The sequence below is a fragment of the Lottia gigantea genome (assembly GCF_000327385.1).
Source record: "Lottia gigantea unplaced genomic scaffold LOTGIsca_21, whole genome shotgun sequence".
Taxonomy (NCBI): domain Eukaryota; kingdom Metazoa; phylum Mollusca; class Gastropoda; family Lottiidae; genus Lottia; species Lottia gigantea.
The window spans coordinates 937,967-955,352 of NW_008708458.1; the positions used below are offsets into that span (position 1 = coordinate 937,967).

General features: G+C 30.8%; 2 protein-coding genes across 2 annotated transcripts; one reads left to right on the forward strand and one right to left on the reverse strand.

Moving 5' to 3' along the window:
* Window positions 1–1,184: 1,184 nt before the first annotated feature.
* On the reverse strand, window positions 1,185–12,055 carry LOTGIDRAFT_159622 (hypothetical protein; the record flags this gene model as incomplete). The annotated part of the gene is made up of 19 exons (XM_009054121.1): window positions 1,185–1,271; window positions 1,592–1,741; window positions 2,250–2,276; window positions 3,398–3,467; window positions 3,839–3,996; window positions 4,286–4,507; window positions 4,870–4,994; window positions 5,137–5,221; window positions 5,497–5,571; window positions 6,161–6,341; window positions 7,009–7,151; window positions 7,637–7,723; window positions 7,934–8,032; window positions 8,454–8,558; window positions 8,822–8,941; window positions 9,441–9,653; window positions 9,948–10,076; window positions 10,334–10,460; window positions 10,689–12,055. The coding sequence occupies 19 exons, from the start codon at window positions 12,053–12,055 to the stop codon at window positions 1,185–1,187; spliced, it is 3,570 nt and encodes a 1,189-aa protein (XP_009052369.1).
* A 1,433-nt stretch (window positions 12,056–13,488) lies between these two features.
* Window positions 13,489–17,143, forward strand: LOTGIDRAFT_159623 (hypothetical protein; the record flags this gene model as incomplete). The annotated part of the gene is made up of 10 exons (XM_009054122.1): window positions 13,489–13,577; window positions 13,948–14,011; window positions 14,210–14,301; window positions 14,599–14,737; window positions 15,031–15,111; window positions 15,463–15,497; window positions 15,818–15,867; window positions 16,068–16,214; window positions 16,569–16,718; window positions 17,007–17,143. 10 exons carry the CDS (start codon window positions 13,489–13,491, stop codon window positions 17,141–17,143), a joined length of 984 nt encoding a protein of 327 aa, XP_009052370.1.
* Window positions 17,144–17,386: the final 243 nt, after the last annotated feature.

Consider the following 17,386-nt stretch of genomic DNA (forward strand, 5'->3'; position numbering starts at 1 on the left):
ATAATATACTTTGATTTGACTTGTTTATTGCACTATATCATATTATAATTAGGTATATCTACTTCTAACAAGACTGTTTATGATATCAGATGCTAACGTTAAACAGGCCTCTCCTTCATATTTTCCGTGTTATCATTAATCAAATGGCTACTCTCCGAATTAATTTTGATACGTCTATCTCATTCAAGGGATAAATTTAAAAACCTTTCTTAGATTTACTGCAAACTTTAAAATTGTTCAAGATTATACGAGCAAAAAAGTCATCTTAAAGTAAAGGTTTTGTTAAAACAGGCAAGGATTTTTTTTTATTGAATATTTTTAGAATAGCTAATATTTCAATACTAAGATTATATATTTATAATAATACTTTATATGATGCATAATAATACCGAAATATACATTTTTATTGATATTTAATCATAAGCCTTTGACAAATAAACCACAAGATACTGGATATTTAGATATTATAACCTTGTCTTTAGCAAACATATAGAGATCCAAGATAAAGAGTGTTAAAAGAATGGTTTTGAAACATGACAAGCTATGACAAATTTGGTTTTTGTCTTGTGAAAACTCTCATAAACTAGGGATCCAATTTAGATTGGATTCAACTCTGACAACATCACATCTGTACATCACGCCAGATTTGTTGGGATAAGCTTCATTATACTGTATATAATGCAAACTTAGACAATCAAACTAAAACTTGTGTTATCATTGGTTAAAAATCTTAAAGTGTCATATTTTGAAATGAGAACATCTGAAATACTAGATTTAAAAGACAATGACAAGTGAAATATACAAGTGTAAGAAAACAGTTTTTGAAAATATTTTACAAGAAGAAATATATATACTGCCAAAATAGAATATAGTATCTTAATATTCCAGGTATACTGAAGGCAAAAGCAATGTCACTTCTGAAAATACTGAGACTTATTTAATATTCTACTGCCTTTTTTATGGTCTTAATGTCAATTTCAATCCAACTTTTTCCCTTGTCTTTACTCACATACAAAAGCATTTGAAAGTAAAGATGGATATATATGATGCATACACATGACATTTCTTTTACCTCTCAGTATTATACTTCCCCTCTGAATATATTATCTTGTTATACCATATTATATATAATATACTTATTATTAAGTTCAGTATTCTTTCTCTGTTTATATAGAGACAGTAGTCTATCTTTGAGATTGAAGTTTTAGTTGTATTTGTCGGTTTTCTTTTGAAAGTCGGGCTATTTCTGTTCCTAGTGTATCTATATTTTCCTGAAATACAACAAATTATACATAAAATAAATACCATATTGCTAAAAATATCGCTTATTTGATGTCCTCAGTAAAGGGAATTACTGTTTAAAGTCTACTGAAAGCCTCGCAATGGATACATAACTTAAAAAAATAAAATAGTTACGGGCCTGGGCCCAATTCTACAAAAAATCTTAAAATAAGAATTTGTAGAATTTTACATTGAGAAATACCATTATTACGACAAAATTCATCATAAGATTTTTTGTAGAACAGGGCCCTGTAGTGGCATCAGATATAAAGGAAAGATTAACAATTTATTAATAGATTTAAAACATTACCTTCAAGGTGATATTCTTTAATAAAGTATCTTCTAACACTCCTTGTAACTTCTGGTTAATTTCTAGAGATAAATCTAGTGTCATGTGACCATCCTGTGAATGATGACTGTATAAAGAAGCCATTATACCACCTTTCTTAGCTAGCAGTGCCTAGAATAATACAATATTAGTTCTTTATTAAGTTGTCAGATCTATATTGTGATCAGGCCTTTGATTTAGTTGTATTATATATCAACAGATATACATTTATTCTTTGAATTTATATATATATATGTGAAATAAAAATGCCTGTTGCATATTATTCTATAAGCAATGCCCATCGAACGAATAGCAGCAATAGCAAATATTGATGACATTAGTACTTTTGGGTCATGGGATATCACACTCTTAAAGGTGCCCGCACACCATATGTAGCGATTACCAGTTGTGTATAGTTGCGAATAACGAGAGTGGCCATTGTTATGAGCGCAATTCACAACACGGTTGCATGAGAGTTGCGTTCAAAACTTATGAGTGCTATTCTCTTTCGCAACCATACGCAGCTGTTGAGTGCTATGGTGTGAGGGCGACCTAACATAAATTTTAGTAAGCATATATCCTTATGGTGAAAGTAAATAATAAATATTAGAATTATTTGTAAATGGTTAAGGCCCCCTACCTGAACCTCACTCCTAATCATAGATCTCTGTGTTAGAAAAATAAAATGGATAATTAATGTTAGTTAATCATGCTGGTAAGTTAATAAAAAAGATTAAAAAGTACTAAAAAATGCTAAGCTACTTCTAATCTATATAAATAAAATATAACAGAGAAAAATATTAAAAAAGATCTACAAAACTACAGATTCTACTAAAATACGGTTTCACGTTTTAAATTCAAAATTATTTTATGAAAATGATAAGATGTCATCTTTTGATGAAAATGTGATGATTAACAATATTGATTAAAAACAGCATGTAGTCAAACATATGAAAATATAAATTATCGATAATGAAAATTAAATTCTCTAAAAGAATTACATTGAGGTTAGTCATCAAGAAACTGAATTGAGGCCCATTTTATTATATAAGCTTTTTGCATTAGATTTCTTTAAAAAACACTGAAAGTAAATACCGAAAAAATACCAGTCCCAGTTTTGAATATAATAAAGAGGTAATATAAATAGAAATAGGGGTTTTCCCATAACCAAGTATAGAAAGACATATCAGGGTAAGAAAACATGCAACAGGCATTCTTATTTCAATCAATATTTTATGATCAATTTTTAACGATCATTGAGTACAATTATTCTGCTCAATAGCAAAGTAATGTTGAATACCAACATACATTTTCAATGAATCTTGGGCATATAAGACCTTGATTAAATAAATCCATATTTGGATTCAAAGAGTGCAGATAAATTGCAAAAAAGAAATGCCGATTGTCAGGTGTCTCCCAACAATTAAGCATGAACAGCCTATACTCAATGCCATTTCTGCCTTTTATTGGTAAAAATACATATTGACAACAAACAGTGGTTATATTCCTCAGGTCCCAGACCAAAAGATATATATTATGTTCACCACAGACTCTCATATAGGAATGCAGATATTGGAATAGACAAGATATCCAGCAAAAAATAGTACTGTGCATATTGAGCCAATTACAAGCTAATTTTCAACAGTAAATGGAATTTAAGTAAGAATTGATGTTAACAGTTAACAGGTTAACTTTCTAAGTTTTAATATCTCATTGTTCCTATGAACAGGTGCTTGTATTCATTGATCATATATCTGCATCCTAAAAAGTCTTCAATTGTACACCAACCTTATTCTCATCCATTGCTTCTGGGGCTAATGCTCCTTGTTCTTCTCTCAATATATAACTCTGGATTATTCTAGAAAATATCAAGTATCTTTAGATAGGTTGGATAGTAAATGCAACGTGCCAAATTTAGGCTAGTAGTGTATTAATTTTTGAAAATTTGAAGCTAGCACTTCACATCAAAACTCAGTTCCCACATCTCAGACTGAAGATCAACACTCATTTCAATAAGTAGATCAGACCATGGTGTACTTTAACCAAATAACTTCATATGAGGCACTGATTTGTAAGTCTTCAAATCAAACTTTTTCATATGATAGAGGGTTGTACTCTAAAATATTGAATTGAAAATAATATATCCTGAATATTTATTACCTTAGTCTCTTATGCATGGTTAACCTGCTACAGTGAAATATGGTAGAAATGATCAGAATATAGACTTACTTTTTCTTCCTCTGTACCTCATCAACTAACTGGTGAATATGGTCTTGTAAAAATTCTAATTTTTCATTTTTCCTGGCATGAGCTTTCTGTAATCTGACAATTCTTTCTATTAATACCTGTTTATCAACTTCTACTTGCTCTGTTATCACTGGATATTCCTGTTATATATAAAGTATATCATGGTTAATTTGATATAACTTGCATATACTAATGACATTCATAGCACAGAACAAGGACCAAACACACAAGACTTGGAGTATTCTGTAACACGGTTCGTGACCCCAAAGCAAGTCTAATTTATTTCACAGTACATGCAGTAACTTCTACACCCCCAGATATAGACCATTTGATGCTCAGTGGAAATACTTTGCTTTTGGAGCTCAACTAGCTTTGATTTGGAACTCAAATCTTTCAATTAAGTTCTTTTTCAACTTATAAAATACATACTGGTTCTGGTGGTCGAGGTTGTACTGTATGATGAGGATTAGTAGCAGAATGTGGGTTGTTATTATTATTTACTCCACTTTGATGAGTTTGTTGATCAGTTATTGTATTTAATGAACCATTTGAACTAGTCCGTGATCCTAAACTAGTCCCATCTTTTTCTCCATGATGATTTTCAAATGATTCCAGTTTCTTTCTAGCCTGTTGTAATTGACGTGTTATATCCTAAAATAGACAATAATATGTTATAGTGTACACTCAAACACATCAAGAGACATGTATTTAGGTATAGGATTACATACAATGTTGCTATCTCATAACATGAAAAATAAAGTGCTCAGTACAAAACTCAAGGTAACTAAAAATGTAAACAAAGATGTATAACTAATACTTAATACTTCACGTATTACAGACATAAGTCAGAGATTAATCTTGATTCATGGCACGATTAAACATAAGATCACGTGGGTAGGTGAACTGCACTTTCTTATCCTTAAAACAATGATGGTTCCATTGTTTTGTGTCAGTAGTTCCAAAGTAAACAGTTTAAAGGTAAGCTTATAAAATAAAGTTTAAAATAATATTACCTTGACATTATTAGCATGTTTTCTTTTTAAAACTTTATTTAAATCTTTCTCATCTTCTAGTTTTTGTTTAAACTCTGATACTGTAAAACCAGCAATTTCATCAAAAGAATATATATAACAGTGTCCTAGTATATAACATTGAACTGATTAATTCTTTTAGGAAATATGTCTTTAAAACTATAATTAAAAGTTGACTTCACCTTTCAAGTCAACCAACATAATATGAAGTATTTTGAAGAAATTTAAATTTGTTAAAGTGAAATTTACCTGATATATTTTTCTCTGTTAATTCAGCCTTTAACCTTGTACATTCATTTTCAAATTTATTACCATCTTCAGCCAGTCTAGAACTCTATAATATATAATATAAACAGAGTTGTATTGGCAACTGCATTCTTGAGTGAGCAAATTTCTCCGGGAGTGAATTTCAAAATTGTAAAACAAAAAGCAACTAATATAACCAAATCATTGGATAGATTGTTTTTTTTGACTGTACAGGTCAAATACTCTTAAGCTGTCATTGTAAGCTGACAATTTTTAGAGATGTAATGAAAATGAACTCATCTCAACTTGAAAATGTAGGATATGCAACAGAAAAGGCAAGACAAAACAAAGAATTTTATTTACCAATTCATTACATGTAGCTTGTAAATTATGAATTTCCATTTCCATATTACTATTCTTACCACTCAGTGATACAACCTTCAATAAAACAGATAAATAGATATTTGTTTTGTTTATTATTTATAGGTAATTGTCATTTCAGTTTAACAAGGCATTTTCAGACTGGAAGTAGCTAAATGATTAATTATTCATAAGACATGTTGTTTAGTTTCAATTTATTATTACACAAAAAATAACAAATATAAATCAGTCCATATGAGTGAATCAGAGACCAAGCATCTTTACAATGTCAAGCTAACTAAACTGTGTTTCACACCTTGACTTCATAAGGCTCTTTTCTTGTATTGCAGAAGTTAATAAATGCAGCAATTTGATTGGATTACATGCTACCAAATACCGCCAATCATAGTCCCAGATAAAAAGAGCACAAAATTGTCTACAGCCTTTATATCAAGGGCTCTGATTGGCTGTATTCATGCTAGCGTACAATCCAATCAAGTCACTGCATTTAAAAACGAATTTGATATAAGAAAGGTGGCCTTTGCAGTCAAGGTATTGGACTCAGTTCGTAATAGCTTGACATTGTGAAGATGGCAATCTAAATGCTAATCAAAATCCAGAGCATCTACTGTAAACTGCAATACAGACAAAGAAATTAGTATCTTACCTGGTTATTGGCATTAGTATTTTCTGACTGTAATTTAGCATTGGTTCTACTAAGTTTCTGTGTTAAATCTAGTAACTCTGTCTCTCTAGTTCGACAGCCTTCTATATCACTCTGTAAATCTTTATTATTAATACGTAACTCTGATATCTCTCTGTCTAGTGTTTTTATCATATCTTGTGCTCTATAAAATACAATAACATGACATATATACAATATCAAACATGGCATAACAAGAAATATATAGACAATATCAAGTGCAACATGAAATGGGCGGTATCAGATTAGATACAGGAAGAATTTGACCTTATGATAAAGATATATTTGTACCTAATAAACTTTATTGGATAGGTTAACTTTTCAATAGAACTCTGGTGACTTAAGGTTTTCCAGAATGGTGATTTAAAGCAAAATCAAGGTAAGTAACACAAATAATAACTCCTACTCTGTATATAATATTACCTGTATTGGTCAATGTAAAAGTGTTAAATCTCTATTGGAAAGGATATAAATAGTCATCTAAGCTTTACACGCTTGCAGAGATGAATTCAGTTAACCCTTATAAAAGTTTATCCTATCTGCAGTTCTAGTAATGTTGATACAGTATTTGTCAACTATTCAGAGTCAAGAATGAAGATTTCTGACTGAATACAATAAATGTGAACAGTAAATGTACAATCTGTAGCAATTTTGTGCTTTGAAAACATTTTATTCAAAGAGAAAATTACTTTATATATAAAAATAAATATAAACTGAAGTCCACCAAAGAATCTTTTCAAAGTATAAAATAGGTTCACATTACCAAATAAGTAACAATTTATCTTGATAAACATTGGCTGATAGTAACATACCTATCAAAATCATCATTTAACTGACCATGATTACCAAGTTTATCTAGTAGACTTTTATTCTCTCCTTTCTGACTCTGTATAATTTCTTGATATTTAGTCATAGTTTCTTCATTATCTTTTCTTTCACTTTCTAAACAGTATACCTACACAATGGAAACAATAGCCAATTAATCTCAGAGCATGAGGAGGTATCAAATTCTTACCCCTTTCAATAATTCATAGGAATAAAATTTTACATAATATACATACAATTTTAAACACAATAATAAAATATTTTCACTGGTAAAACACATCAATTATAGTGTGATATATAAATATTCAAATATAGAAATATTATAATATTTTTAAAAATTCTAATATATATTAATAATAAACATATGTTGCCATATTGGGAAAAAAAGTTGTGTTTTTAGACTGACTATGATATAAATATTTCAAATTATAAAACATAAAAACACACACACAATCACTTTAATATAATCAATAACATTTAACTTGTTTGTTCTTCTTTTTGCAAATTTCTGCAGCTTTCAGTTTTAACATTTAATAATTGAATAACAAGTTAATATAAAGACAGAGATTTTGTTAAATTTTGTTATAAAGTGCACTCCTAAGATATCTATCCTACCTTATCTCTTAATGTTTTTAATTCTGCTGCAGCATCTTTATATTTAGCTTTTAATACCTCTAATTCTTTCACTGTCATATTATATACCTGTAATTATCATATATAATCATCTTCCTGATATTTCTTTGGTGGTCAGTAAGAGAAAGCAACACCAGGCTGACTCAAGAAAGAAAATTTTCATAATTTATTTAAGTCTACATTATTAGGAATATTTCATTGATCTATGGGATATTTCTCAAGCGTAATTAATAATGAATTTAGATATAATGATGAAGATAAAAATATGACCAGACTTACCTCCTGTGAATCACTCTTCTCTTGTCTTTGTACAATCAGTTCTGATTCCTTTAATTTCAACTCTTTATCTAAACTGTTAGACTTTATTTCCTCTGATTCCTACAATAACATTAATAAATTATAATATATCAGTTCATCTTATTACTTGATTAATCAGAATATTTTTTGTACCGTTGATAGTCAATAGATTTTTATGACTAACAACTTTCACTTTTCATCGCCATAATTTTCCACAAGTTGTCCGCTAATGAATTCAAGTTTAAGCTTCATTATCACTAACGAGATATGTGCATAATTACAATAAATCTACATCATGTTGACCAACATTTATTAAATAATAAATCATAACTGGAATTGTCGAGTAATCGAATTAGCAAAAACACTTTTTGAGAAAACACTGAGATAACTAAGTTAGTCCACTCTGAATCCCATTTAGTCTCATATTTTATTAGTAATCATATCATTTTCTTAAACACAATGGCATAGAAAATATTTATATATATATATATCAACAACCTACCTGGTAAGTTTTAATAATGGCTTGACAATCTTTTCTTATTTGTAATGTTTCTTCTCTTGCCATCTTTAATTTCTGATTTGTCTTCTCTAGTTCTATCTTAGTTTCCTGTAATATCATAACATATAACTGTTTTAAAGTAACTATGAATTGATATGTTGTTAGGAGGTGAAAGTGGTTGTAAGAAAAATGTGTCATTGAATTTAAGAAAGCTCAGACAGAAGATAGCATATAGCTGCATATTTTAAAATTCTGGATGACTTTTAGTTAAAGCATTCTGAAACAGGCCCTTGATATAAAAAACCTCAGCTAAGATAAAAAAAAATGTTATTATGTCTTATAACACAGCACATTTGACAAATTTCACCTACCTTGTGACTTTCAAGTTCTGATTTTAATTTATTTTGAGCCCATTTAATTCTGACATCAGCTGAAGTCAGCATTTCTTTCATTCTTTCTATTTCTTTACAAGCACCAGACAGTTCATTTTGCTGAAACATAAATAATCTTCCAGTGAGAAAAGTTTTAACAGGGTTATTACCATATGACTCTTTAATACTTGTTGATTATGTCAGAAAAAACATCTAATTAATACAATTCCTCTTTCCAATACTCTCTTTTCTTTGCGGTATATAACACTACAGATAATGTATTGATATTAGCATTTCATTGATGTTGACATGAAGTTTAAAATTCTTTTTATTTCAGCACATCATCAAAAAGAACAATATCTAATATCAAAGTTAAACATCAAATCAGATTGTGCTAGGTGATTATGCACCATATATAGGCTGCAATCTAGGGAAATTTCAAGGCAAAGCATTCTTCTAAAAAAAATAAAAATTGGTGTCTGAACTTTACCTTCTGTAATTCGTTCACATGACTTCTTCATCTTTTCAATAAATGATTTAATTTGTAATGCAACATCGCAATCGGAGTGTTAAAAACGAGGCATGAATATGGTCTATTTGTAGTAGAATATGAGCTTACCTTTGTTTCATAATCTGCTACAGCTTTCTGTTTTTCAGCTTTAAAAGATTTACATTTATTAGCAATTGCTTCTTGTTCTTTTAAACAGTCTCTATATTTCTGTTCTGCTCTTTCTGTAGCTTTTTTAGCTTCAATATTTTTCTGTTCAGCCACAGCATAGTTCACTACCATGGTATCTTTCTCTCTTAAACAATCTTCATACATCTTGGTAACCTGGAGCATTTCAAATCATGATTATGATCACAGTAATAAAGAAGTCTTTTAAAAGAAAGTTGTTTAGTCTGTTTGTTTAGGGGTCTGCATATAAATCTAGTCAATGTTTTAAGGTTCATTTACATTGTCCTGTTCATATGCTATAATTCACCCCATGACCAGACTTGTGTGTGTCATACAGGTAATCATTTACCATGAACGGCAAGTATTACAACATGTCATTCCATCTGTTGTGAATATCGAAAATTCAAAACATCAAATGTTTAGATTCATGTTCAAAGATAGAAACCTTACCTGGTCTATTCTAGCTTTATAGTCATTTTGCATAGAAGCTATTTTACGTTTGGCCATGTTGTCATGAGATGCTAAAGTTTCTTTGGTTTGTTGGATTTCTTTCTGTTGTGAAGCTATGGTTTTCTCCATCTAATAAGTAACAAAAAATTAATGAGATCAATTATGGCATAACAGACTATTTTTTTTTTCTGACTCTATCCTTGATTTTCAGCTATCAGGAAATTTGGAAACTCTTTTAAATTTATGCTGACTGTTAATTGCTGAATCCAACCACGAAAGAGCAGTTATAGTCCATAGGATTTTATTCCTCTTAACTAATTGACTGGTTGAATAAATAATTAATTTTTTCATGTCCTAGCAGAAAATGAGCTTTAAAACACACTTACCTCTTTTATTTGTGGTAAATACAAATTATCAGCATTTTGTTCCCTTAACATTTTAACTTCTGTAGCCAGCATTTTCTTTTCTTCTTCAAACTGTTTAAACTTATCTTGTAGTGTTTCTGAATATACTCTATGAAGTAGAAAGCAAATATTAATGATATTGACACAAGTTCATGTTTTGGACAAGCTTATATAATTGGGAAATGAGGGTTAACTTTCCAATATGAGACTGCTAAGCCTACTCATTCTTCTGTTGTCTCCCAAGTTTTCTTCATTTGAATTAGATTCTCTCTGTCATGGTAAGCCTTCACATATAAACCAAATTAACCTTTGATAAATATAAATTTGTAAATCTTACTTTGCTGACTTCAACTCTTCATTTTTACTCTGTAATTCTTTCTTCAAAGATTCTATTGTTTCTTCAACATTTTGAGCTATTTGAGAATTTTTTAATGGAAATTGTTTGAATCCATTTTGTGTCTGTTCACTTAATGATATAATAGGTACTTTCTCTTCTTGCATAACAGGTTTAGATTTTGGGGTTGATCTGGCTGAATTAGTTGGTGTTGTTTTCTGAGAATGAGATCTATTCAACAAAGCTGCATCTAATTCATTTAACAATTCATCCTCAGAACTATCTGATAAATGAAGAAAGTCAATTCCTGGAGGGGATTTCCTTGAAATAGGGAATTTCCTAGGTTTATTTTTAGCATCAGGCTCACTTTGACTCTGGGTTGTATTCAGTGCACCAATTTTGTCTACATTTTTAGATGATTCTGAATTCTGTGCACCTTTTTCAGTATCAATCACAGACATCTTAATGTTTTCCCTATCCTGATGATCATGCTGTAAGGAATTACTGTGCACATCAGCAGACCTTGTCTCCGAGGCACCATTAACATGGTCTGGGGATTGAGATTTTGTATCACTCATTACAGGTTTATCACAAACTATAACATTATCACATTCAGGAGATTTTGCACTGTCCTGTTCAACATTATCAGAACTTGCTGACTCTGCCTCACTGGCAGTTGTTTCTTGTTCTTGTAGCTTCTCAACCTCAGACTTTTGAGAATTAGAAGATGACGTCTGTTTATCACTTTCAGGTACCAGTTCCAAATTTGCACCTAATTCATCACTTTCAGGCCTTTGTGTGTTATTGGAATCACCATTTGGTCCTTGTACTGGACATGATGCTGGATTGTTATTTTCAGAATTCACAACTTCTGGGTTATTTTCCTGCCCCTCACATGCTGCCAAGTCATTTGGAGATTGTGCAGTAGAGCTCGAAGAATGGCAAGAATCAGTCATAGCTTGGTCACATTCTGGGGCCTGGTCTGCAGGAATCTTATTTACCACTTCACATTGTATCTGGGGAACACAGTCAAAACTGGTGCTGTTACAACTTGTCACATTATTCTGGAGTTGATTTCCTTCTTGTGAACCATTAACAGAGTCAAGCACCATTTCACTCTCAACAGCTTCACATTCAACATTACTATTCTCATTTTTATCATTCACAGCTCCATTTTGTGCCACATTATTCAAAGCCTCCCAACCATCATTTTGTGAATTTGAATAAGAAAGAGCATCTTGCTGGAAATGTCCAGCTGATTCACTGGTTTCACTCTGATCTACATTTTCTCTTTCGATATCCACATCTGCTTCAGACTCAGGATTTTCATTCTCTATATCTTCACTTTCACTTGGTAATCTACCACTCATAGTATTATACAACTTGACATTTCTGAAAAAATATTGGGTATAAATTTATAAAATTTAGTTGAAATGAGCCTCTACTTCATACCTTAATTGGGTTCCAAGTGTATCCCTGTATTCTAGTCAAGTAAAAACCTCTCTCTAAGTTGACTTAAACTCCATAACAGTGTCAGTCAATACTACAATAGAGCAATGGGAAATCCCCACAAGATACACCTTGAATCTACTAACAAGCAGACTAAAGGCAGCTAAAGATATAATTATGAAAAGAAAAACAGCCAGCCCTAGTAACTAGTACAATAATTTTATCATAAATGAATTGCATGAATTCTTGTTAAATCCAAATAAATTACAATGTTGTCATTGTGACTTGTGATCTCTTAATTACATTTTAGACAGGCCCAATTTAGTTATCAATAGCATAAATTGGTATAATAACAATGCTCATGAGAAGAACAGGGATGGATAAGTCTTAAAATAATGACAACTTGCTGATTAATCAGATGCACATCTCTTCTCGTTTTTTTATTTTTTTTAATTTCTGACTTTTACTTTATTTATACTATCATCATGATCATCAGCCTCACCGCAATGCATTCAATTTATTTTAGAAATGATCAACATACGCAGTAGATTATACAATGTGAACTAATTCAAGGTCTGTTTAGAAAATCTAACAGTGTCGTGAAAATAGATTTAAAGAATAAAGTGTATTCCACATGAAAAAAACGGTGAATCAAAACTGTCATTTGTCACTTGTCAACTTACACATATCATTATTTACGAAACAATTGTTGCCAGCTTCACTTTAATCATTATCCAGAGCCAGTTGAAGTTCTAAAAATAACCACAGTTTCGAAGAAAATATTGCTTTTCGATTGGTTAAAAATGAGCCAATGAAATAATTTTATCTCTTCTTTGGCAGGAAAATGGTGCCACTGATACTGCACGAGGTGGAAGGAAAAGCGCTTTGCTAATCAAGTCCAACAACTTACAAAAAATTTACTTACTCCAAACCATAATTTACTTGTAAGTTCTTTGTTGAAATAACTGAAAGCGTTTCTTGATAATGTCATCGAAACACTTCCGAGAAAACAGAAATCGAAAATAGAAATTTTTTGGGTTGCTAAAATATGCCAAATTGCCATTCTATAGATTTAAATCTGAGGAAAGAAACAATTTGACGCTTTGTAAGGAATTCAGCTGTATTTGACAGCATTATCAATATGAGTATCAGTTCTTGGTAGGGTAAATTGTGGAACAGTCTATATCAATTGATTTATTGATTAATTGGGATACCTAATTAACTGTTGAAGGCAAGTATCTTAGCATACCCTCCGTAATTATGAATTGCTCACTTCAGTACATTATTGGTGGGCATATGCCATTATTTAGAGTCAAATAACTTTATTTCTTTATTGTAGATTGAAAATTCCAATATGGATAAGTGGAATCCATTTAAAGAAGATTATGAAGACACAAATTTCAACTCTTACAGTAGAGGTCCTGGTAGACATCTTCCTCAAGGGTAAGAATTTGATGGTAAAAAAGTTTTTTAGAAAAAGGAAGAGCAGTATTTATCTTTGAATTTGTAACAAGCTCGAGTTGCAATAAAAGACAAGATTTACATTTTGGCAATATATTCAATAGTAGCTGATGGCTGTGTAGAAACATGTTGATGGCAAAGATTTTTTAAAATTAAGATGAGATAGATAAACAACCTGTTAAGAACGGAAGTTGATTGAACAAACTGTAAAATTAAAATTAACTTTACAAATGTCAGATCATCAAATGAATCTATGACTATTTTGTGTTAATTTACGCAATTTTTAGAACTGCAATGATGTACCTTTTACTTTTGATTCTTTTTTGTCTAATTGAATGTTGATTTGTTTCAGAAATCAGAATAAACAAGCTGGAGTCCAGTTGTATGTGACTGGTATACCAATACAGTTACCTCCTGTAAGTTACCCTATTGATTAACAGGAAATTCCCCATACAGTGGCATATTTAGAGGACCCTCTCAGGCCATAAGAAATGAAAAATGATTTCTACTTTCACTTTTTAAAATCACTTATTTTTTCGACATAGTGAAACAACTGGTTGATTCAATGAACCTCCAATCGAGCGACCCCTAGAAGTGTCCTTTTGTCATTTCAGGAAGGGTTAAGGAATTTGTTTCTGCAAACCGGAAGTGTAAAAGATGTTAGAATTATGGATTCTAAAATTAGCGGATCACAAAATACGTTTGGGTTGGTATAATTGTATTTGGTCTTTTACTATTTGTTTAATTTGAGTGGTTTATTTGTGAATAATTTAAAAAGAACTATTGTTAGTTTCGTATAAACTGAGTACTCTTTTTCACCAAATTCTAGTATAAACAAAAGATAGAAATTAGATGTCCTGTTTCATGTAAACATTTTACCTCACATTTACATAATGATAACAGATGGGTTCATAACTGCGCTTGATGATGTATATGCTCATGAGAACATGTGGTTGATCATACTAAATGTTATAGAAATATAATATGTGATTCTGATATTTAGGTTTGTGACAATGGGTAATCTGAAAGAAGCAACAGAGGCCATCAGTAAATTGAACAATTTTCAGATTGATAGATTTCGACTGAGAGTTCAGGCTTGTCAATCACAAGAAGAGAGAGAACGTAGAAGACGAAAGAGAGAGGTAAGTAACAGATGAATTTTGGTTTCCCTTTTTGGACATCCATTTTATATGAAATATACTTGGATATATCAAGCTACAAAGAAAAAAATAAATGCATACAACAGGAAAACAATCTAATGCCTCATTATACCTGTATAAATATATAGATTGCAAGGTTGAAACTACACAGACACATAGTAATAGTTAGTACAGAATTAAATAATAGTACAGACCAAAGAATTTGCTTTCTGTTACAATATCTGATTTTTCAAAAGTGATGCTGGTGACTATATCTCTTATATTTTGTATTGTAGGAAGATGATGCGTTTTTAAATACCCTAAATTGTGCCAAAAATCCACAGCAAGATAATAGTGATGAAGACTTGCAGATTTCAGTAAGTGTCCATTGCCCTCCAACAAGCATAGTACCTTGTTTTGCAAGCTTGTTTTCCCTGTCACTTATGCAGGAGAGGATGACATGGAAAGGCATATAGTGATTTTTATGTGACAATAAACTGGGGCTCAATGTGATGTTGGCTCACACTGATTGCCTGGGGTTGTTACATGTTAAGGTGTATTTCATTTCATTTCATTTCCAACATGATCTGGATAGTGATTTCTGTCTATAAGCTCAATCATCTATATTTTCTGTAGTAATTGTATTGTAATTGTTATACAATGTGTACATACCCAGTATAAAGGGTTTGGCTTGAAATATAATATTTCTGTCTTTTTGTATTTAATAGAAAAGTGACTACAATGGGACACATAACAATGCCAGGTAAGTATTTCCTTCTTTTTTGAGCCTTCAACATTCTAAATAAACCGTGGATTGTTTTATAACTTAGTTAATGAAATTTGATTTCATCAAAGTAAAAATGCACATGTTGGATCAGTCTTCTTTTAAGTGTAAAATGCAATTATTAAATCTTGACTCTTTAAAAGGGAAACTATCTTACTATATAGATTAATTATATAGTTGATTAAAACAGTTTGTGTAGAAATGATTTAGGTTGCAATGTGATGTGGTTAGGGTATTATTATCATATTGAACATGATTTGGTATTCAATTCCAATGATATTCCCACATTGATATTTCAGAGCACCAAATGAGAACTTGATGATAGATATTCCTAATGTTAGCCTTTCAGGTAATCTATTTCATTCTTTGATATCATAAAAGTCCCTTGTTGATGAAGTCGACTCTTGTGTTGTTTTATTTGTCATTTTGGTTCATACATCATATTTTTTGGACCAACTTGGCAAGTGCCATAAAGCAAATATTTAAATGGCTGTAACCCTGCTAGGACTAGATTTTATTACTGTTTCTTCCAAATATTTATTTAAACAGATTTAGATGATTCTATAATAAAACAAGGCCCACCGAGTTTAAAGATAGCCTCCTCAGTACCGTCTAGTAGTAATAGTAGTATATCTGATTTAACTATAACAGTTGGTAACCAATCTAGACAAGTTAAACCAAACCTAGCTCATAAAGGTAAGGGTTTATTAAAGTTTCTTTGAATAGCAAACATAATGATTGAATTGGTGCAAGTCGATAGAATAGAATAGTTTAGAAAACCTCTTGACAATAACTTTGGATGATCTTTACAAAGACAGAGACTGATATTTGTATCAATCTCTTAACATTGAACTGCCATTTACTGAGCACATAATAGGTTAATTTTCGCAGTACTTGTCTCGTAATCCAGATTGTCTTTACCTATATAAGACACATCAGACTTAAAAACATTACAATTGGACAATGTTTTTTGTTCAAACAGACTAAATCCCTATATCTAACTGTGTAATCCCTCTTTTGATACGTGATCACCTGAAATAACTTTTTCAGTGAAATCGTCCAAAGTGAATGGAGTAGGACGAGGACTGATCAGTACAGATCTGAGTGCTACTGAGAAATCGTACCGAGGTATGGCCCAAGCTTTAAATAATAATTCCCATAATCCTCATAGTAGTCTATATGAAAGAATGACAAGTTATGGTATGTTCTCTATTTCTGAGCTCTATCATCTATTATTCCAGGGCTTATATTGAGGCTTGTATATAACATATGATATTTATAAGTTGTAGAATGGTAGTATGTGAAACTTTGTTTCATTTACATTGAAAGAAAGAATTTTTCCTCTGAAATCAGCATGATGCAATGTTTTCAATTTTGACCATAGATGATGACGAACACAATTGACAAAGTTATATATAATGTGCCTATTTACAGAATGATACAATTTGTATAACCTCTGTATATTAATATTGCATAAAATATTTATAGTGATATTTCAATATCGACCATCTGGAGTTCTAGATATTGTATGTTTACAATTATTGAAAAATTTTGATATTTTTGACGAACCTGGAGATCAGTATAAGCCCTGGTATAAGTATCATCATGTCATCTTTAATAATTAATATTGCACTACCATCTAGTCCTTTATCACAGCACGCTGTTAGTATTAACACCTTCCTGCCAATATAGAGCATCTCATTGATCATAACACACTTTTGCTACTAACAATAAAAAATGTTCAACTTTTCAATTAAAGGGCTTCAGCGTTCATAACCTGTTTTAAAGTCTAGTAAAATAACATTTTAATACTGTTTTGGGTCTAAAATTACATTTCAATAAGCAGAATTCTTTAAACCTTCATTTTG